This window comes from Nicotiana sylvestris, chromosome 3, assembly GCF_000393655.2.
Source record: "Nicotiana sylvestris chromosome 3, ASM39365v2, whole genome shotgun sequence".
Classification (NCBI taxonomy): domain Eukaryota; kingdom Viridiplantae; phylum Streptophyta; class Magnoliopsida; order Solanales; family Solanaceae; genus Nicotiana; species Nicotiana sylvestris.
In genome coordinates, this window is record NC_091059.1 from 162,421,593 (window position 1) to 162,442,545 (window position 20,953).

The following is a 20,953-nucleotide window of genomic DNA, read 5'->3' on the forward strand; positions in this document are numbered from 1 at the left end:
ATATTAAGAATCGTTCGATTCTTTCTCTCTGCAACACCATTTTGTTGAGGTGAATAAGGTACCGTTAGAGGGCGACGAATTCCATAAAGTTGACAGAAGTCATTAAATTCGCTTGAAGTGAATTCGCCTCCTCTATCGGACCTTAGAGCATTAATTTCATAGCCACTTTTTCCACAACTACTTTGAAATTTTTAAAAGTAGCAAAAGCTTCAAATTTTTGGTTCAAGAAATAAACCCAAGTCTTTCTACTAAAGTCATCAATAAAAAGCAGAAAGTATTTTCTTTTACCAAAAGAAGGTGGATTGATTGGTCTACACACATCAGTGTGGACAAGCTGGAGCGGCTTGGTTGATCTTGACATGGTCTCCTTTGGAAAACTCCTCCTTGCATGTTTTCCAAAAAAACAAGCTTCACACAATTGATTTGGATGGTTGATTGATGGTATCCCATGTACCATGTTCTTTTCTCCCATTGATTTGAGTGCTTCAAAATTTAAGTGCCCAAATCGCATGTGCCAACACCATGATTCATCTTGCACATTAGCCTTCAAACACTTTGCATCAATTGTTTTAATATTGAGAGAAAACAATCTATTCTTTGCCATATGCACTTTAGCAATTAGAATTCCACTTGAATCTCTAAGCCAAAGATGCATATTTTTCATGTGGATGTCATATTCCTTTTCAAGAAGTTGGCCCAAACTTAAAATATTACTTTTTAATTTTGGCACATAATAAACATCTTGAATTAACTTGTGACTACCATCTTTACAGGAGATCAGAATCGTACATATCCCTTCGATTTGAACCTTTGAGGTATCTCCAAAGGACACATTACCTCTCACCATTTTATTGATCTCCACAAACTTCTCTTTGCATCCACACATATGATTGCTTGCTCCATTGTCCAAATACCACGAGCTGCAATCATCTCTGTCTTCTTCCTTGAGTGCCATCAACAACGTTGACTCATTTTCTTCTTTCTTGTCGTCAACAAGGTTAGCCTTTTCCTCAATATTGCTACGACATTCCCAAGAGTAATGGACAAATTTATGACAATTATAACATTCAATTTTTTTTGTCATACCTTTGTCCATTATTTTCTTGGTAGTATCCACGTCCTCTTCCTCTCTTCGTCCACGACCACGACCTCTGAATGTTTGGTGGATTTTAACTTCATTGTTGAAGTTGTTACCATTACTTCTTCCTTTTTCATGACCGCCACGGCCTCGTCCTCGTCAGTTTCCTCGATAGCTTGTTTCACCTCCATAATCCTTGAAGGATGCCTGAGTTTTAAGAAGTTGCTTCAATGACACTTCTTTTCTCCTTTTGATCTTTTCTTCGTGGGCTTGTAAAGAACCTTCCAATTACTCCACCATTACAGATTCTAAATTTTTAGACTCCTCAATAGCACACACCACAAAATCAAATTTAGGTGTTAAAGTGCGAAGGATCTTTTCTACCACACGGACATCTTCTATGTCCTCCCCGTATCTTCTTAGTTGATTTACAATAGCCTTCACTTTTAAAAAATAATCCGAGATGCATTCGGATTCTTTCATTTTTAAAGCTTCAAAATCAGCCCTTAGAGTTTGAAGTTTTACCTTTTTTACCTTGTCAACTCCTTGAAAAGAATTTTGTAAAATCCCCCAAGCTTCCTTTGAGGTGGTAGCATCTGCCACCTTCTCAAACATGGCATCGTCCAAACATTGGTGAATGAGCGTGAGGGCTTGTTGATCCTTCTTCCTTGTCTTTGCCAAGACTTCTTTTTCAGTTTGAGGCAGAGCTTCCTCATTATCTGGTTTTGTATACCCTCTGTCTACGATTTCCCACACATCTTGGAAGCCAAGAATGACTTTCATACGTAGACACCATTTTTCATAATTATCTTTTGTGAGACGGGGGTACTGAAAAGATAGCAGACCATTATTTTCCATGGCTCTGATACCACATTTTTGGGATAAAAATAATCTCGCCCAGGAATAATATCCACAGCAAATAATAATAGCACAAGAGAGTAACAATGACACCAAATATTTTTGCGAGATAAAATACAATACCCGAGTAGAGCAATATTATTACTATAATATTACAACTAGTAGTGTCAAGAGACTACTACAACTTTGAAAGAAATAACACTCTTTATTTAAAACACCTTACTACAATATTACTAGCACTCACTAGTTATCTCACATACCACAATCTGTGGATTACTCTTACTTCTTTATGCTTCTCACGTTATTTTGGTGTACATCAAAAGAGAAATGGAGCCTGCTATTTATAGAAGATCAGAATGGTTTATTCACTGTAATTTGCAGTGCAAATTACCATCGGTCAAAACATGTGTTTATGACTTTTGCAATTTGGCAACTTTTTCTAGCCGCCCAACTTGGAAAAATTTTCCAGCCACCCTATTTGACTTCTGCAACATTTTCATCTTTTTTCTTTGTTTCATCTTTTTTATGGGTCCTACAATTTACACATGAAAACTAGACGCATTTAGAAAAAGAAGAGACAGAAAACATCGAGCTATATTATAATGAGGATATGATATCATAAGTACACATACAAGCTAGATATCCAACCACCTTTGAAAGCTCACGATGAACAGCATCTCCAGTACTACTGCCAAATTTGAAGTGGTGGCTTAAGGAGTCCAACAGTTGCTTTGGAGCAGCAGTCTCATTCTCGGATTCCAACAACATAGCATCTGCTACAAATTCAGCAGACTGGTCGCCAGCTTGAAAAATAAAGCTATCATATATCTCCTGGAGCTCCTTTTTGGCTTCAGCAATTTTAAGTTGAACTTCTTGATTATAAACCAACTTATCCAGTTCAAGCTGCTTTTGCATTGTCATCATAGAAGGAAAGTAGGAGTTGCATAGATTGAGGCCACTGATAACAAGGACGTAAAAACCTTATTTTTCACAAGTCCAAATTTTGGTGATTCCAACATTTTAAGAATAAGTTGTAAAAACTGCCTGAGCTCGAGAGGAATATCCTGAGGAATATTTTTTAAAGATAATGATTTCAAAGAGGACAATGTTTTCTCAGTCGAGAGATTATTTGGACGCAATGCAGGTGGGAGGTCTTCAAGGTCTCCTTCAACAACACTAATAGTATTGGCCAAAGAGCCATCTAAATCAACATCTATGTTGAATTGGCCAAGATCTTCGGTGGTGTTTCCATACACAACCAGGCTAAGGCTTCGATAGCTGCCTCGACAACCAAATGATTGGTTACAATTGCCTGCAAAAGTCATATTCACTTTAACAAATAGCAAAATACAAAAGATTCTCATTTTTCTTTCCAGTTTAAACCTTTTAAAAGAGGTAAGAAGAGGAGGGCGATGATGATGTCCATCTCATTGAAGAAGTATTAGGCATGTGCCTAATAAAAGTTTCTTTGGTTTGGTAGCCAACCTTGTTGACTTGGTTTGGTTTGATAGCCAACCTTGTTGACTTGGTTTGGTTTGGTAGCCAACCTTGTTGAATTTCTTTGGTTTGGTAACCAACTTTGTTGAATTGTAAAAAGTGTGTGTAAATTGTCAAATATGGTAGGCTTTAGAGAGTGAACCTTTGGCTATAAAAGGAGAGCTTCAACTCTCATTTCTATACTCCAACAAAGAGAGAAAGAAAGAGTGAGGTTTCACAGATAAGGTATAAGAAAATAATTTGCGAGGAAATTATAGAGTGAGCGATATTGTAGTGAGGTGAAAATATCAAAAGAGGGTTATTTCTTTTGAGTGTTGTAGTGGTCTTTGGAGTATTTTACTCGGATCTACAAAGTGTAAACATTCCTTGCTATAGTGATATCAGTTGCTCGTCTCAGGGCCGTGGTTTTTTTTCCTTATTTAAAAGGGTTTTCCACATAAAAATTTTGGTGTTGTTGTCACTATTTTATTCTTGTTAATTATCATATCTTGGTGCTACGTTATTATAATACCGTGAATATTATTTCTGTGGGGGTTTATTCCCAATAACTGGTATCAGAGCACAGGTTTTGCTCGTTCACTAAAATACTATTCAGTGTCGGTAGTACTATACTCGGTGAAAAATAAAAATGTCCGAAATAAAGTACGAGGTAGCAAAATTCAACGGAGATAACGGTTTCTCAACATGACAAAGAAGGATGAGGGATCTGCTCATCCAACAAGGATTACCCAAGGTACTAGTTGTTGATGCCAAAAAGCCTGATACCATGAAAGCTGAGGATTGGGATGACTTGGATGAAAGAGCTGCTAGTGCAATCAGGTTGCACTTATCAGATGATGTGGTAAATAATATCATTGATGAAGACACTGCACGTAGAATTTGGACAAGGATGGAAACCCTATACATGTCCAAAACGTTGGCAAATAAATTGTACCTAAAGAAGCAGTTATACGCCCTATACATGGGTGAAGGTACAAATTTTTTGTCACATTTAAATGTGTTTAACGGATTAATCACACAACTTTCCAACCTCGGAGTGAAAATCGAGGAAGAAGATAAAGCCATCTTGCTATTAAACTCGTTTCCATCTTCGTACGATAATTTGGCAACAACCATCCTGCACGGTAAGACTACTATTGAGTTGAAAGATATCACATCGTCTCTTTTACTCAATGAGAAGATGAGAAAGAAGCCTGAAAATCAAGGACAAACTCTCATCACAGAAGGTAGATGCAGGAGTTATCAAAGGAGTTCGAGCAACTATAGTAGATCCGGAGCTCGTGGGAAGTCAAAGAACCGATCCAAATCAAGAGCCAGAAATTGCTACAACTGTGATCAACCAGGTCACTTCAAAAGAGATTGCCCAAATCCAAGGAAGGGAAAAGGTGAAACCAGTGGCCAGAAGAATGACGACAACACAACCGCCATGGTGAAAAACAATGATAATGTTGTCCTCTTTATTAATGAAGAGGAATGCATGTACCTGTCAGGTCCAGAGTCGGAATGGGTGGTTGACACAGCGGCATCTTACCATGCCACACCGGTAAGAGATCTTTTTTGCAGATATGTAGCAGGTGATTTCGGCACAGCGAGAATGGGTAACACAAGTTACTCAAAGATTGTGGGGATTGGTGATATTTGTATCAAGACAAATGTCGGATGCACATTGGTTCTAAAGGATGTGCGACATGTACCTGATTTGCGGATGAACTTGATCTCGGGAATTGCTTTAGACCGAGATGGATACGAGAACTATTTTGCAAATCAAAAGTGGAGACTCACTAAAGGATCATTGGTGATTGCAAAAGGAGTTGCTCGTGGCACGTTGTACAAGACAAATGCAGAAACATGCCAAGGTGAATTGAACGCAGGACAAGATGAGATTTCTGCATATTTGTGGCACAAAAGAATGGGTCATATGAGCGAGAAGGGATTGCAGATTCATGCCAAGAAATCACTCATTTCTTATGCCAAAGGTACTACGGTAAAACCTTGTGACTACTGTTTATTTGGTAAGCAGCATAGTGCCTCATTTTAGACATCGTCTGAAAGAAAATTGAATATACTTGATTTAATATATTCTGATGTTTGTGGCCTAATGGAAATTGAATCAATGGGCGGTAACAAATATTTTGTTACTTTTATTGATGATGCTTCACGAAAATTATGGGTTTATATTTTGAAAACCAAAGATCAGGTGTTTCAAGTTTTCCAGAAGTTTCATGCTCTAGTAGAAAGAGAGACGGGTCGAAAGCTAAAACATCTCCGAAGTGACAATGGAGGTGAGTACACTTCAAGGGAATTTGAAGAGTATTGTTCAAGTTATGGGATCAGACATGAAAAGACAGTTCCTGGAACCCCACAACACAATGGCATAGCCGAGAGGATGAACCGTACTATTGTGGAGAAGGTGAGAAGCATGCTCAGAATGGCTAAACTGCCTAAGTCATTCTGGGGTGAAGCAGTTCAAACAGCATGTTACCTGATCAATAGGAGTCCATCAGTTCTGTTGGCATTTGACATTCCAGAGAGAGTTTGGACCAACAAGGAGGTGTCCTACTCGCATCTAAAGGTGTTCGGTTGTAGAGCTTTTGCACATGTACCAAAAGAACAGAGAACAAAGCTAGATGATAAATCTGTTCCCTGCATATTTATCGGATATGGAGATGAAGAGTTCGGGTACATACTGTGGGATCCTATAAAGAAAAAGGTCATCAGAAGCAGAGATGTAGTCTTCCGAGAAAGTGAAGTTGGAACTGCTGCTGATATGTCAGAAAAGGTGAAGAATGGTATAATTCCTAACCTTGTTACTATTCCTTATAGTTCTAACAATCCCACAAGTGCAGAAAGTACGACCGACGAGGTTGCCGAGCAGGAGGAGCAACCAGGTGTGGTTATTGAGCATGGGTAGCAACTTGATGAAGGTATCGAGGAAGTGGAGCACCCCACTCAGGAAGAAGAACAACCTCAACCTCTGAGGAGATCAGAGAGGCCAAGGATAGAGTCATGCAAGTACTCTTCCACAGAGTATGTCCTCATCAGTGATGAGGGGGAGCCAGAAAGTATTAAGGAGGTGATGTCCCATCCAGAAAAGAACCAGTGGGTGAAAGCCATGCAAGAAGAGATGGAATCTCTACAGAAAAATGGTACGTACAAGCTGGTTGAACTTCCAAAGAGTAAAAGACCACTCAAATGCAAATGGATTTTTAAACTCAAGAAAGATGGAAATGGCAAGCTGGTCAGATACAAAGCTCGATTGGTGGTTAAAGGCTTCGAACAAAAGAAAGGTATTGATTTTGATAAATTTTCTAACATGTTGTCAAAATGACTTCTATTCGAACAATTTTGAGCTTAGCAGCTAGCCTAGATCTTGAAGTGGAGTAGTTGGATGTGAAAACTGTATTTCTTCATGGAGATATGGAAGAGGAGATTTATATGGAGCAACCAGAAGGATTTGAAGTAGCTGGAAAGAAACACATGGTGTGCAAATTGAATAAGAGTCTTTACGGATTGAAGCAGGCACCAAGGCAGTGGTACATGAAGTTTGACTTATTCATGAAAAGTCAAACATACCTAAAGACCTATTCTGATCCATGTGTATACTTCAAAAGATTTTCTGAGAATAATTTTATTATATTGTTGTTGTATGTGGATGACATGTTAATTGTAGGAAAAGACAAGGGGTTGATAGCAAAGTTGAAGGGAGATCTGTCCAAGTCATTTGATATGAAGGACTTGGGCCCATTACAACAAATTCTAGGGATGAAGATAGTTCAAGAGCGAACAAGTAGAAAGTTGTGGCTATCTCAGGAGAAGTACATTGAACATGTACTGGAATGCTTCAACATGAAACGTGCTAAGCCAGTCAGCACACCTCTTGCTGGTCATCTAAAGTTGAGCAAGAAGATATGTCCTACAACAGTGGAGGAGAAAGGGAATATGGCTAGAGTTCCTTATTCTTCAGCAGTCGGAAGCTTGATGTGTGCAATGGTATACACTAGACCTGATATTGCTCACGCAGTTGGTGTTGTCAGCAGGTTTCTTGAAAATCATGGAAAGGAACATTGGGAAGCAGTCAAGTGGATACTCAGGTACCTAAGAGGTATCACAGGAGATTGTTTGTGCTTTGGAGGATCTGATCCAATCTTAAAGGGCTATACAGATGCTGATATGGCAAGTGACATTGATAATAGAAAATCCACTACTGGATATTTGTTTACATTTTCAGGGGAAGCTATATCAAGGCAGTCGAGGTTGCAGAAGTGTGTTGCACTCTCTACAACTAAAGCGGAGTATATTGCCGCCACCGAAGCTGGCGAGGAGATGATATGGTTGAAACGGTTCCTTCAAGAGCTTGGATTGCATCAAAAGGAGTATGTCGTCTATTGTGACAGTCAAAGTGCAATAGACCTTACCAAGAACTCTATGTACCATGCAAGGACCAAACACATTGACGTGAGATATCATTGGATTCGAGAAATGGTAGATGATGAATCTCTAAAAGTCTTGAAGATTTCTACAAGTGAGAATCCCGCAGATATGCTGATCAAGGTGGTACCAAGGAACAAGTTCGAGCTATGCATAGAACTTGTCGGCATGCACTCAAACTAGAAGATAATGCTACCTCTAGATGAATGAGACTGGAGGGGGAGATTGATAATGTCCATCTCATTAAAGAAGTATTAGGCATGTGCCAAATAAAAGTTTCTTTGGTTTGGTAGCCAACCTTGTTGACTTGGTTTGGTTTGGTAGTCAGCCTTGTTGAATTAGTGTGGTTTGGTAGCCAACTTTGTTGAATTTCTTTGGTTTGGTAGCCAACTTTGTTGAATTGTGAAAAGTGTATGTAAATTGTCAAATATGGTAGGCTTTAGAGAGTGAACCTTTGGCTATAAAAGGAGAACTTCAACTCTCATTTCCACACTCCAACAAAGAGAGAAAGAAAGAATGAGGTTTCACAGATAAGGTATAAGGAAATAATTTGTGAGGAAATTAGAGAGTGAGCGATATAGTAGTGAGGTGAAAATATCAAAAGAGGGTTATTTCTTTTGAGTGTTGTAGTGGTCTTTGGAGTATTTTACTCGGATCTACAAAGTGTAAAAATTCCTTGCTATAGTGATATCAATTGCTCGTCTCAGGGCCGTGGTTTTTTTCCCTTATTCAAAAGGGTTTTCCACGTAAAAATTTTGGTGTTGTTGTCACTATTTTATTCTTGTTAATTATCATATCATGGTGCTACGTTATTATTCCGCTTTTAATACCGTGAATATTATTTCTGTGGGGGTTTATTCCCAAGAGGCGAAACGTGTGGCAATAAAGACATATATAGGAATTCAAGGAGGAAAGAAAAGAGAGAAGTAACAATGGAAAATAAGTTCATATTTGTCCAATCGAAGTCTAGAATGCACCATATACAGGAAATAGTAGTTGCATTAAAAAGCATTAACACTCATAGAGCCCCATAAGTATGTTGCAAATAGATAGAGGCCCTCAAAATGCATCTTTTTCCCATCATGGAGCAGCATGGGAACCACCTCACAGGTAATAACAACAAGAAAAGGGAAAGAAACGATATAAAATGCTGTTCTCGAAACAGAACTGTTTTGTTTCTTGCACAGGTATTTTGGTTTTTCAAATCCAAACACGTTTTGTTTTGTTTTAGAAAACAAAACAGAACAATCAGAACACACATTCTCTCAGAATAATCCCAAATCCAATCACTGGTGAAAGACAAAAAAAACAGAAGAACATAACAAAAACAAACTGTTTCCTAGTCCAAACACACCCAGAATTTCTGTAAGCCAGAAGAGAAGACAGTTATCACATTTCCCTACTGTTAGTGGACAACAACATAATACCCAGTATAGTCCCACAATAGGGGTCTGGGGAGGGTAGTGTGTACGCAGACCTTAACGCCTCTTAATTATCAAAATAAAAAAATAAAAAATGGCGTCTTATGTCTTATTTTGTCCCTGGGCAATATGCCTTGGTGATGCCTAGAACTGCAATCTGCTTAAGCAGCTGCCTTGTTTGAAGGAACAGACAGTTTTGGGGGATATTATACACATGTTTGTCTAGGCTTATTTGGCTGGAAAGAATTAGAAGGATGTTTCAGGGGAAGAATATGTCTTTGAACAGGCTCAGATCCATCTCTGTTCAATATTTATACTGGTCGACAGGTGAAGCAAGGATAAATATCCTATTTCCCACCATGAAATATGAAGCTTTTGGATGCATTAAGATCCAACGACTTTTAGCTCATTTCTTCTACAGTTATCGTTGGATGCATCGTATTGATGCATTAAGATCCAACGACTTTTACCCTTAGTGCTTCATCAATGAAATCTAAATATCAGAAAAATGTCTGTAACGATCCAATTCAAGCTGATCAAACTTAGAATATCATGAAATATACATGTTTTAGAACTTCTGAAAAGATTGGCTCTTGTTACTTTAAAATACAAAAAAACAATTGTAGGAAACACATCTATAAAGTGAGAGATACCAAAACACAAGAGACGTTCACAAAACTTAACAGATACTGAGCCACAAGAAGATAACTGGCTTTGTTTGTTATTTTTGTGCATAAAGAGGAGCTTCAAAAGAGCTCGTTTAGGAGATATTTTAGCACAATTGACCCTGATGGCTCATTCACCAAGTCATTGAGGAAAAATGTTGCTTTTACAGCGATGAGATCACTAACTCCAAAATTGAATCTTGAAGTTGAAAAAGCAAGCCATATTCTGTTTTTTGGGGGGCGACAGATTAGCATTTCAATTGTCTTTCAGTTGGTACTGATCCGGACCAATCTTACCTAGCCAACTTGGGAAAACTATTAGACCTTCATAAAAGAACACTACCACCTATTGACCTTTCAATTTAGATAAGTACTCAGGAGAGACTGCAACAGCAGCTTTATGGTCAATGAGTAATGACATACCAAATGTTATTCTCCACTTCTTCTTGCAGAGTCTCAACTACTGTTTTCAGTGCCAGAGATCTAACCTTACAGCCCAAATCCCGTGGAGGAGGAGGAGGAAAAAGGAAGTGTGTGCACTCGGAATATTATCAGAGAGCTCATGGATTAATATAATTCTTTCTCAATTTTATAGACGTAAAAGATTTTGGATATATGCAATATAAGATAAAACGTTCCATTTGGCATTTGGGAACTAATCAACAACACATCCCATTCAGGAAAAAAGCTAGTATTACAAGACAGCCTACAACAGAAACCACGACATTCAAATTATAACAGTGGAATACAGATTAAATTCCTCCAAATTCGCTGTGGCTAGAATTGAAACAGCCAGTTATAAAGGGAAGCTTCAGTTGTAAAAGTAAAAAAGAACAAGCAAATGTACAGCTGGACATTATTAATGGCCACGAAATACGAATGTCCTAATGGATTTATTCAAACACAAAAGAGAATTTCTAAATGGAGTTGTCATACAAACAATAATTACTCCTGAAGAAAAGAAATGAAATAGAAAACTACTTTCTCCTAAACACGCACAATGGCACAAGGGTTGCAAACAATGTGGATTAGTTCTTCAAACAATATCCTGAAAACTAATGCCATTTTCCAAGACCACCGTATGAATAAGACAAGAATTAGGCAAATTTTACTTGATACCTCAACTTCAAGCACATTTGACGAAGAATGAGAATACAGGAAAGGTTGACATAGACGCCTAAACCTTGTCTCTCCCTCGCATTGGACAAAAACCTCCAAAGCAAATGAAGGTGGGGAAGTGGCCCTGAGCAAACCAAAAGGTAGTATCAAAACATACATCAAGAAGTATTCTCATATTTAGGGAGAACTAGATAAAAACTTTTATAGAAGGGTCCAAAGGGGTATTCATAAGCCATAACAATCATGACAACACATACAAAACTCATTCAGTCATAATTTCACATAGCTCCAGAAAAGCAAGATGATAACAAATTCAGTAGAAGATTATAAGTGTCTTCAACCAATAATGTGGTAAGTAATTTTGACCCAACAGCATAAAAGCAGATTTATGGAGAGGATGTGTTATCTTTCAGGTTTGCTTTGTCTTCCACTCTAAATACAAAGCGTCTGCTAAAGAAATAACAGCAAGATCCTATATAATCTGGTTGAGAAGTGCGATCATATCTTCCACTTAGATTATTACACTATATTTGTATTAGTTATGAAAAGCACTAAACTAGAATTATCCTAAATTTCTCCATGGGACTGAACGTTACTTTCTCTGCGATAAGGATAGAGCACTATGCCTACTTCAAGAGATCTAGTTCACTGACCTCCTAAATAATTGTGAGGCTTTTGTTATTAGTTGTATTGTTGCACAGAAAAATTGTTCTTTTTTCGGTACACATCCTTACTAACAACGGTTTCTTTTATACGAAAGAGAAGATCATAAGCTTATCAGTCTTCGACACATAGGGTCTTCTTTTTGTTATTATATATTATAGGTAATTGTTCCTATAACAAAAATGCAGATCAATGATATTTGACATTGGCTTCTCAGATCCATAGGAAAAAAATGTGTTCCGCTCGAACCAGCCAATCATGTAAAGGTCTTTCCTTAATTTCCCTATTAAAAACTTCTTTTTCGAAAAAATTACCCTAATAAAAACTAAGAATTGAGATGAAAACATTCTCCCTGCACTCACACATGCATCAAAGAGAGAAAAACATATTCAAACGGACTCAGCAGAAAGATTTTTTGCTAATTTTAGTTTTCTATAACACATAGTAAAAATCTTCCACTTCACTCTTTCGTCCAGATGAACTCAAGTAAAAGCTTTTTTTAAATAACTGTTGTGTTCGGGCTAGCTTGCGCACTCCTCGACTAATTCCATGGATACCTGCTACCTCCCACCCGCAACAGGTACCAGGTAACTCTATCCACCAAGCTTGGATGGATGGATTGAAATCACCTAGTGTTTTTGGCCTCCGTTGGGATTTCATCTGAGACCTCATGGTTCTCACTCACTTCATTGACCATTAAGCCACACCCTTGGGTGCAAAACTCAAGTAAAGTTATTCTCACGGTCAGCGCCAAGATCGATACATAAGGAAGTCCTTCACTCTCTAAATTGCTAGAACACGGCACAAAACTTTTCAGAATCAGTCAAAGACTTAATAGGGTAAATTTTATTTCCACTCAATATCCATCAAAAAAAATATAATTACAACCTCCTCTATCTTGCGTGGTAGATTCAACCAATTTCTTTAGAATGAAAAGTATCATATCCCCAAGAGCAAGGTGGGAAGTTCTTGGAAGGAAGGATGCCGAAGGCCTATTTGGAAACAGCCTCTCTACCCCAGGGAAGGGGTAAGGTCTGCGTACACACTACCCTCCCCAGACCCCACTAAGTGGGATTATACTGGGTTGTTGTTGTTGTTTGTTGTTGAAAAGTATCACATCCCTTCCATTAAAGTGAAGACCATGCACTGAGATTGAAGGCCATGATCTATTAAGTTCTCATCCAATAGGCTCTTCTTAAATCCATAGCCACAATCAGACATGAAGAGTGATATGCAAGTCAGACTGCTTATCAAATTCTCTTTAATAATTAAGGTTGTTGATGAGTTAGAAGTTCCAATACCACTGGAAAAGATACCGGGGGAAGTGACTTCCACCAACAATACCCCAAACATATAGATTTAAACTAACCATAAATATCCACTTTAAGACTCGTAATAAGAGAAGACCTGAACTTGATATTACTGCTAACTATCATCTATTTTTCTCTGTAACGTTGTGATTAATAAGCAGCGGAATTTGTACGCCCAATTGTTCTTCCCTCCCAAGTTCCTCACCTCCTTTTATTTCTCTTACTCTCTCACACAATTGGAGGTTTGCCGGAGATGTTCGCTGGGGATTACCATCAATGTACATGTACTTCTAAGCACACTTGGCCAAGACTCACGACTGTCAAAACTGAGCAAGAGAAATTCCCGCCATGGACTGAAAACTCATATGTAAATTTGGGATTCTCCAGTCTTTGGAAACTACTCTCAAGTCTCAACTGCTGTTAACACTTCACATAGCCCAGTCTGAGATTTTCAATTTCCTTTTGTAAGTCCTTGAGCCTGTAACTACACCATTTCCACCCTATTCGGCTTCAAAGTTGAGAAGAACCAAAGCCTAAAACTTCAGCCTTCTGTTTATTTTATGAACCCGGGCAAATATTTATATCTTAACAACTCTTTGACAAATATGCTCCTAAGATTTTCTAAACAATGTCACATCTCAGACAAATCCTTTTTGTCTTGCTTCTCTACGTCTCACTGTCAACAATGATAACCTGATTGGCTGATGGTCCCAAAAATACCCCATTCCGTTGTAAGCATAATATATGGTGTATCAAAAACTTTTAATGCGTTATTTGAACATGTAAACCAACATTAATGCAATAAAACCGCAATAGAACCTATAACCTAGAAATTTTTGAATTCACACTTGGACTACAACTTAAATATAGCTTTGTGCAATGTTACTTCAAACTGCGGTAAATAATAGTAAGCAAATATAAAAAGCAAACCGTACCCCACAAGCTTGAGTGAAGAACAAGCAGAAGCGGCATTCTGTTCAAGAAACTCGCAAGCAGTGACTACGACCGGCTCTGGGAATAGCACCTGGCAAACACCCGGATAACAGAGCAATGACATCAAAAAAATAAAAATAAACAATAAAAGGCATCCACAACAAGAAAATAGACAATTGGAACAATATAACACAACAATTATCCACATAACATAACCCTAGTGACTGGCAAAGAGGATAATAGTTACCTCGTCAACATACTCATCGAGTTGAGGCTGGACGAAAGTTTGGGCAAAGAGTACACAGGGCTCCGGTCGACCCATTCCTTGTATCTGCGTACTCCCGCCGGGAGAAGTTAACCCGAATGTTTAATCTGAATCGTGTTAATGCTCTCTGCCAACGGTAACATAAGAGGATCTCAACAGCGACTAGTTCAGTCGCCGGCGACCACCCTCCGCCCAGGTAAGTCCCCTCACCCCTTTCTCCTTCCCATCATCCAACACCCCTCTCTCTCTCTCCGCCATTCTCTCTCACCCTACCTCTCCTCCTTTCCCGTCTTGTCTTCTCCCCCTATTACTCCGGCGAGACACGGATCAGTCGCCGGCGAGTGGGAACAACCACAGTCAGGTTTTGGGCCTGGTTGGTCAGGTTTTGGGCCTGGTTGTAGTGCCGTGGTGACACACAAACCAGGCCCGTCTTCAAGCCAGAGGTGCGGATTCTTGTCCGGTGAGGTCAAGCTATTTTTCAGGTGGCTTTGGGCAGCGAGCGAAACGGGCACGTACAAACAGTGAAGAACAACCCGAGTATCAGCAAGGAACGACAGGAGCTGGACGCGAACGAGCTAGGTGGACGCAATATAGTCGAGTATACTAAGATAATTCCCGGGTTATACTCACGGGAATTTGGTACCTCCCGTTTGCCTATTTCCCTTTATTGTGTTAGTAAAATTGCTATCCTTTTAGTTCTTATTAGTTTAGTCACCGTATTAGGGCACCTGCAATGACATCTTGTCTTATTCTAGTTTGTTATGTGGTGTCTGTTAGTGATTACCCCTAGTCCTCCAGAGTTATAGTGGCTGCAGTCTGGGATGGTCAACAGAGTTCATGTGCGAGGGGTGGGTTGGGAGGTAGGGTGGGGGCTAGGAGGTGTATTGGGACGCAAGGGAGGTAAAGGGAACAAGGGTGTCCATCGGTTGAGAATTGGGTCATGGAACGTAGGTTCATTGATAGGTAAATCTATAGAGCTGGAGAAGATCCTCAAGAAGAGGAGGGTTAATATAGCGTGTGTCCAGGAGACAAAGTGGGCAGGATCGAGTGCGAGGGACGCAAATGGGTATAAACTTTGGAACTCTGGAACCCAGAAGGGTAAGAATGGAGTGGGTATATTGGTGGATAGGGAACTTAGAGAGTCTGTTGTTGAGGTTAGACGAGTGAATGATAGATTGATGATTATTAAGTTGGTGGTTGGTCAGTGCACCGTAAACGTCGTCAGTGCCTATGCGCCACATATGGGCCTAGATGAGGAGGTTAAACGGCGCTTTTGGGATGGGTTGGATGAGATTATATGTCAGGTACCACCTACTGAGAAGTTATTTATAGGAAGGGATTTCAATGGTCATATTGGGTTGACCGCAGGTGTGTATAACGAAGTGCATGGAGGCTTCGATTTTGGGGAGAGGAACGGAGGAGGAACCTTGTTACTGGACTTCGCTAAGGCTTTTTGGTTGGTGGTTGCTAACTATTGCTTTCTGAAGAGGGAGGAACATTTGGTTACTTTTCAAAATGCGGTGGCGAAGACTCAGATTGACTATCTCCTTCTCAGGAGACGCGACAGAGGGTTGTGCAAGGATTGCAAGGTGATTCCAAGTGAGATACTCGTGACGCGACATAGGCTATTGGTGATGGACGTTGGTATTATGGTGAAGAGGAGGAAAATGTCTGCTCGAGGAAGATCGAGAATCAGGTGGAGAGCCTTAACTAAGGACAAAGCCCAAGAGTTGGAAGGGCGGTTGTTAGTTATGGGAGCTTGGAAGATTAGTGGTGACGCGAACTCTATGTGGTCAACTACAGCAAACTGTATAAGAGAGGCTGAGAGAGAGGTGTTAGGGGTCTCGACGGGCATCTCCGGCAGGCACAAAGGAGACTGGTGGTGGAATGAAGTGGTACAAGGTAAAGTGAAAGCGAAAAAAGAGGCGTACCGGGCATTAGTGGGGAGCATAAGAGAGGGGGAGAAGCGAGCTTGCATGGAGAGGTATAAGGTAGCTAGGAAGGAAGCGAAGCTGGCGGTCACGGAGGCTAAGACTGCGGCTTATAGTCGTATGTACGAGGAACTAGGGGAAAAAGGAGGGGAGAATAAGTTATTTAGGTTGGCCAAGCTAAGAGAGAGGAAAGCTCGGGATTTAGACCGAGTGAGATGCATCAAGGACGACGATGGTGGAGTATTGATGGAAGATTCTCAGATTAAGAAGAGATGGCAGACTTACTTTCAAAAACTTCTTAATGAAGTAGGGGATCGGGATATTGTGCTCGGTGAATTGGAGCATTCCGGTAGTCACAGTGACTCTGGGTACTGCAGGCGCATCGAGGTTGAGGAGGTCATGAGAGCTATGAGTAAGATGAGTAGGGGCAAAGCGACCGGGCCCGACGAGATTCCGGTAGAATTTTGGAAGTGTGTGGGGAAAACAGGTTTGGAGTGGTTAACTAGGTTGTTGAATGTTATTTTTAAGGCGAAGAGGATGCCAGATGAGTGGAGATGGAGTATGATGGTCCCACTGTATAAGAACAAAGGTGATATCCAGAGTTGTAACAATTATAGGGGCATCAAATTACTGAGTCATACTATGAAAGTATGGGAGAGGGTGGTTGAAGCAAGGTTGAGGATGACAGTATCCGTCTCCGACAACCAATTTGGTTTCATGCCGGGTCGTTCTACTACAGAAGTTGTACACCTTGTTGGAGGTTGGTTGAACAGTACAGAGATAGGAAGAAATATCTGAACATAGTGTTTATTGACTTGGAAAAAGCGTATGACAAGGTTCCTAGAGAAGTTCTTTGGAGATGCTTGAAGGCAAAAGGTGTATTGGTTCTCTATATTATGGCAATTAAGGACATGTATGATGGGGCAAAGACTCGGGTTAGGACAGTAGGAGGCGACTTTGGGATTTTCTGGTTGTTATGGGGTTACAAAAAGGTTCTGCGCTCAGTCCATTCCTATTCGCCCTGGTGATGGACGCGTTAACATATCACATTCGAGGGGATGTGCCATGGTACATGCTATTCGCCAATGACATAGTTCTGATTGACGAGTCGCAAACCGGTGTTAACGAGAGGCTGGAGGTTTGGAGACAAACTCTTGAATCTAAGGGTTTTAAGCTTAGCAGGACAAAGACTGTCACACCTCCTTTTTGCGCGCCCGGCCCCGAAGGGTAAAAATGCGCGAGTGGAGTTTTTCCAATTTAAGTGACAATATTCGAAATGGGATTATTTATTTAATTCAGAGTCGCCACTTGGGAAAGGTTTGGCTTTTGGTGTCCCAAGTCACCGGTTTATCTTGAATCCCAAATCGAGGAAAATATTCGACTTTTCCAAATGAAGTCTGCGAACCAGAAATTCTAAGTAAGGAATTCTGTTGACCCGAGGGAAGGTGTTAGGCACCCTCGAATCCCGTGGTTCTAGCACGATCGCTTAAATTGTTATAATGGCTAAATATCTGATTTAAATACATGTTATGACTTATGTGCTTTTATTAAGTTTAAACCGCTTTGATTATTATCATTTATTTTTATAGAATTGCAACGTCGTGAAAATGTATCTCGAACTACGTTGCAATCAATGCACCCGTAATTGTTAAACACACTTCGACTCCGTTGAGATTTGGAATCGGGTCACATCAATGTGCACCCGGGTTTAAGAATGTAATTTAATTAAGTCGCGCCTAGAGAGTCTAGCGCATTATTATTTTTGTAGGAAGCCATGAAATTTGCTAAAACGGCCTATCCTGAATTCTAAATATTTATTATGGTTAATTATTGAGGGCCCCGCAATTTACATTTTTTCATTTGGCGAGGCTCGTCTCATTATTTTAGAAGGAACATCCTAAAGCGACTACATTTCTAATGTGTTTATCTAAAAATAGAAGAAAAGATGCATGTTAATTCAACTGTATGTTTGGCCAAATCCAGATTTTAGTTAATCGTCTGATTAATTATTTGCAGAGTGAAGAAACGTTGTACCTCATGAAAACATGCTTTTAACTTGATAGAAGAATTATATACGAGATTGATGAAATGCTACGACTGTTACAAGAGCTCCCTAACTTTAACTTATTCAGACAAGATTAATTAAAATTGCTTATTTGAAAATGCGACTAATGATATTTGAAACTCATCCTATAAACTGCCTAATGAAAACTGAAACTCAAAAGCTTGAAACTGTATTATCTTTAGCTAGATCTAAACAGCCATTTGCCCTTACATATTCGAAGCATGCTGAAAGAGCGAGTTTGAGTTAACAATCGTATTGAATGGCTGCACATTTCATGGATTGTGTTTACATCTTGTATACTACTAAACGAATAAAATGTCACAGTTTCAGATTGGCATAAACTTTAATTAAGTACAACCTTACTAATGTATCTCTATTAGGCTAACGGTCGAGGAACTTACATATCTTAACAACATTTATATAAAAAAAAAAATTCGTAAGCAATACAACAGGTGATTATAACTCCTTCAGATCTTTTGATTCAGCTTTCATTGCAACATCAGACAGATTCGAAATGTGTACCTGAGGAAATGCTTATAATGAAGAAGGTAGGGGAGTCAGTTGAGCAATAGAAGCGATACCAAACAGCAGCAGTAACAGCAGGTACCAATAGAACAAAAATCCCAGTGCAAGAGGCCAGTAAAGCCAATGGAGGAAGGGCAGAATGAAACAAATTCCCAGTAGTATGGAATCAGAGATCCAGGCAATCCAATTCCAGGAGAAACAAACAATACAAATCCAAACAATAGATTTAGCCGACACTTGAAAGAAGGCAGAACTGATTTGGACAGTTTGAACAAAACTGAGAGTCGAACAAACAATAGGAAGAAGACAATTTCTGATCTTTGTGATATCCCTTTCCCTATCTCCTTTATTTTCAAATTCTAATGTCAATTCTCAGTTTTGAAATCTATTTGGGTTATCAAAAAGAATTCTTTTCCAGTTTCTGTTTTCAGAATTTGAACTCTCAGGTGTTCCCTCTCAGTGTCTCTCTCTATCTCTGTATGCTCTGTCTGTGTATCTCTATCAGCTCTCTCTTTTCTCGTATATCCTCACAGTGTGTGTATCCCTCTATGTCTGTATGTATATATCTGTATGTATTTCCAACTCCCTTCCTATTTCTCCAGCCCCCCCTTTTATAAGCCTTAAACTTACTCCTTTTACAGCCTGATAGATTAAAAGAAACCCCTCCCATGTGCCCATCTTCTTTTCAGTTCTACTTTAGCTATTTAAGTATTAAACCCCATCATTCCCTTGGCAGGCTTAACTTTCCCATTTTATTAACTAAAAGCGGATATGGGCAGCAGGAGGTAGTCTGACAGCACATGCTGTCAAACTATTTAATTCAAAAGGGCCTTTATGCCCATGTTGTGCACATGCCCTCCAGTTCAGATTACCATTACAGCCTACACCTTAGATTTCTGAAATCAAATTAGCAATTATAAGTAAACTGAACTTAGTTCTTAATTGATTCAGGCAATGTTCAACAGAAGCAAATCGATTTATTTTTGTTCAGACAGTTGAAACTAATTGACGACATATGTCGACTCGACTATATTAGTTATAACACATACAATCGTAGCCAAAATCAGACATTTAACAGTATCACACAAGGTTCGAATTATACTGACTAAGCAGAATTGTACTCGAGGGGTCAGCTAATCAGCTCAAATTTGAAGCTCAACTATTCGCACAGCACGTACACATATACACATTGTCAGGACAAGTAGAAAAAGACACTAAATCAAACAACAAAGGTTCAGGCAAAGTGGACAGGACACAATTAATAGAAACTCAAAACAAAACAGACTTCAACAATCACGAACAGCTTTTAAAACAAATCACACGGACTAAAACAAGTAAAGGAAAGAAAGCAAACTCACCTTAAAACTCGAAAAATCAAAAGTTTTGAACTCGGATTTGGACAGACCTTTCTTAAGGCTGAACGGACTTTAATCGAAGTGTTTCTCAGATGAGAAACACCTCGATTAAGGTCCATTAGGCCTTAATTTCTTTGGCTCGAACAAAACACGGACCAGTGACGAGGAACCCTAAGGTTCGAAAACTAGATCCGGGATTCATGCTTCCCTGGTCAGATTCGGACCAAACCAAGTATGGTTTGGTCACGAGGGGGTCTGGGGAGTGTCTGGTATGAATTTAGGGCAGATCGGTGTAGATTAGGTCCCGACTCGAATCTTCAAATGAAGATTCGAGAAGGTGGGATAGGATTCGAGGTGTGTGGTCGATAGATTTGGGTTCAGGACGACAAGGGGGTTCTACGGTGTTAAGGGCGAGGTCACCGGCGTTCATGCCGCCGGCTTTCATGGCGAAGGTATGCAGGGGCGGCTAGGGTTTGGAGGGTTGGGGTCTTGGTGAAGATGACCTAAAGCAGGGGGTTTGGATTAGGGCGCGGGGTAAAGGGGGAAGGGTTTATATACGGGGTGGATGCATTGATCTCAACCGTTAGATCGATCTAGATCTACGGTCTGGATCCGAGGGCTTAAGTGGAACGGTGTCGTTTCGAGGGTAAAGGGTTTGGGTTGGTCCGGGTGGCAACGGGTCGGGTTCCTCAGTGGGTTATGGGGAATCGATCTTGACCGTTGATCAATTTGAGATCAACGGCCCAGATCGACCTGGATTAACACGACGTCGTTTGGACGCTCTGGTGTTTAGCTGGGACTGGACCGGGTAGGCCTGGTTTTTGTGCATTGTTTGTTTGG

The 20,953-nt window shown here is 39.9% G+C and overlaps 1 protein-coding gene across 1 annotated transcript; it reads right to left on the reverse strand.

The window, feature by feature from the left end:
• Positions 1-3,149: 3,149 nt before the first annotated feature.
• Positions 3,150-14,420, reverse strand: LOC104232761 (protein virilizer homolog). Its single transcript, XM_009786027.2, has 4 exons — positions 14,220-14,420; positions 13,975-14,063; positions 11,067-11,190; positions 3,150-3,248 (listed from the first exon to the last, which is right to left on the reverse strand). The coding sequence occupies exons 1-4, from the start codon at positions 14,292-14,294 to the stop codon at positions 3,150-3,152; spliced, it is 387 nt and encodes a 128-aa protein (XP_009784329.1). The 5' UTR covers positions 14,295-14,420.
• Positions 14,421-20,953: the final 6,533 nt, after the last annotated feature.

Excerpts from the sequence above, each read along its gene's own strand:
- LOC104232761 (XM_009786027.2), bottom strand. The coding sequence starts at position 14,294 with ATGGGTCGACCGGAGCCCTGTGTACTCTTTGCCCAAACTTTCGTCCAG. Across the intron at positions 14,064-14,219 it reads TCGATGAGTATGTTGACGAG|GTGCTATTCCCAGAGCCGGT; the intron begins GTAACTATTATC and ends GGTGTTTGCCAG. Across the intron at positions 11,191-13,974 it reads TCTTCACTCAAGCTTGTGGG|GGCCACTTCCCCACCTTCAT; the intron begins GTACGGTTTGCT and ends TGGTTTGCTCAG.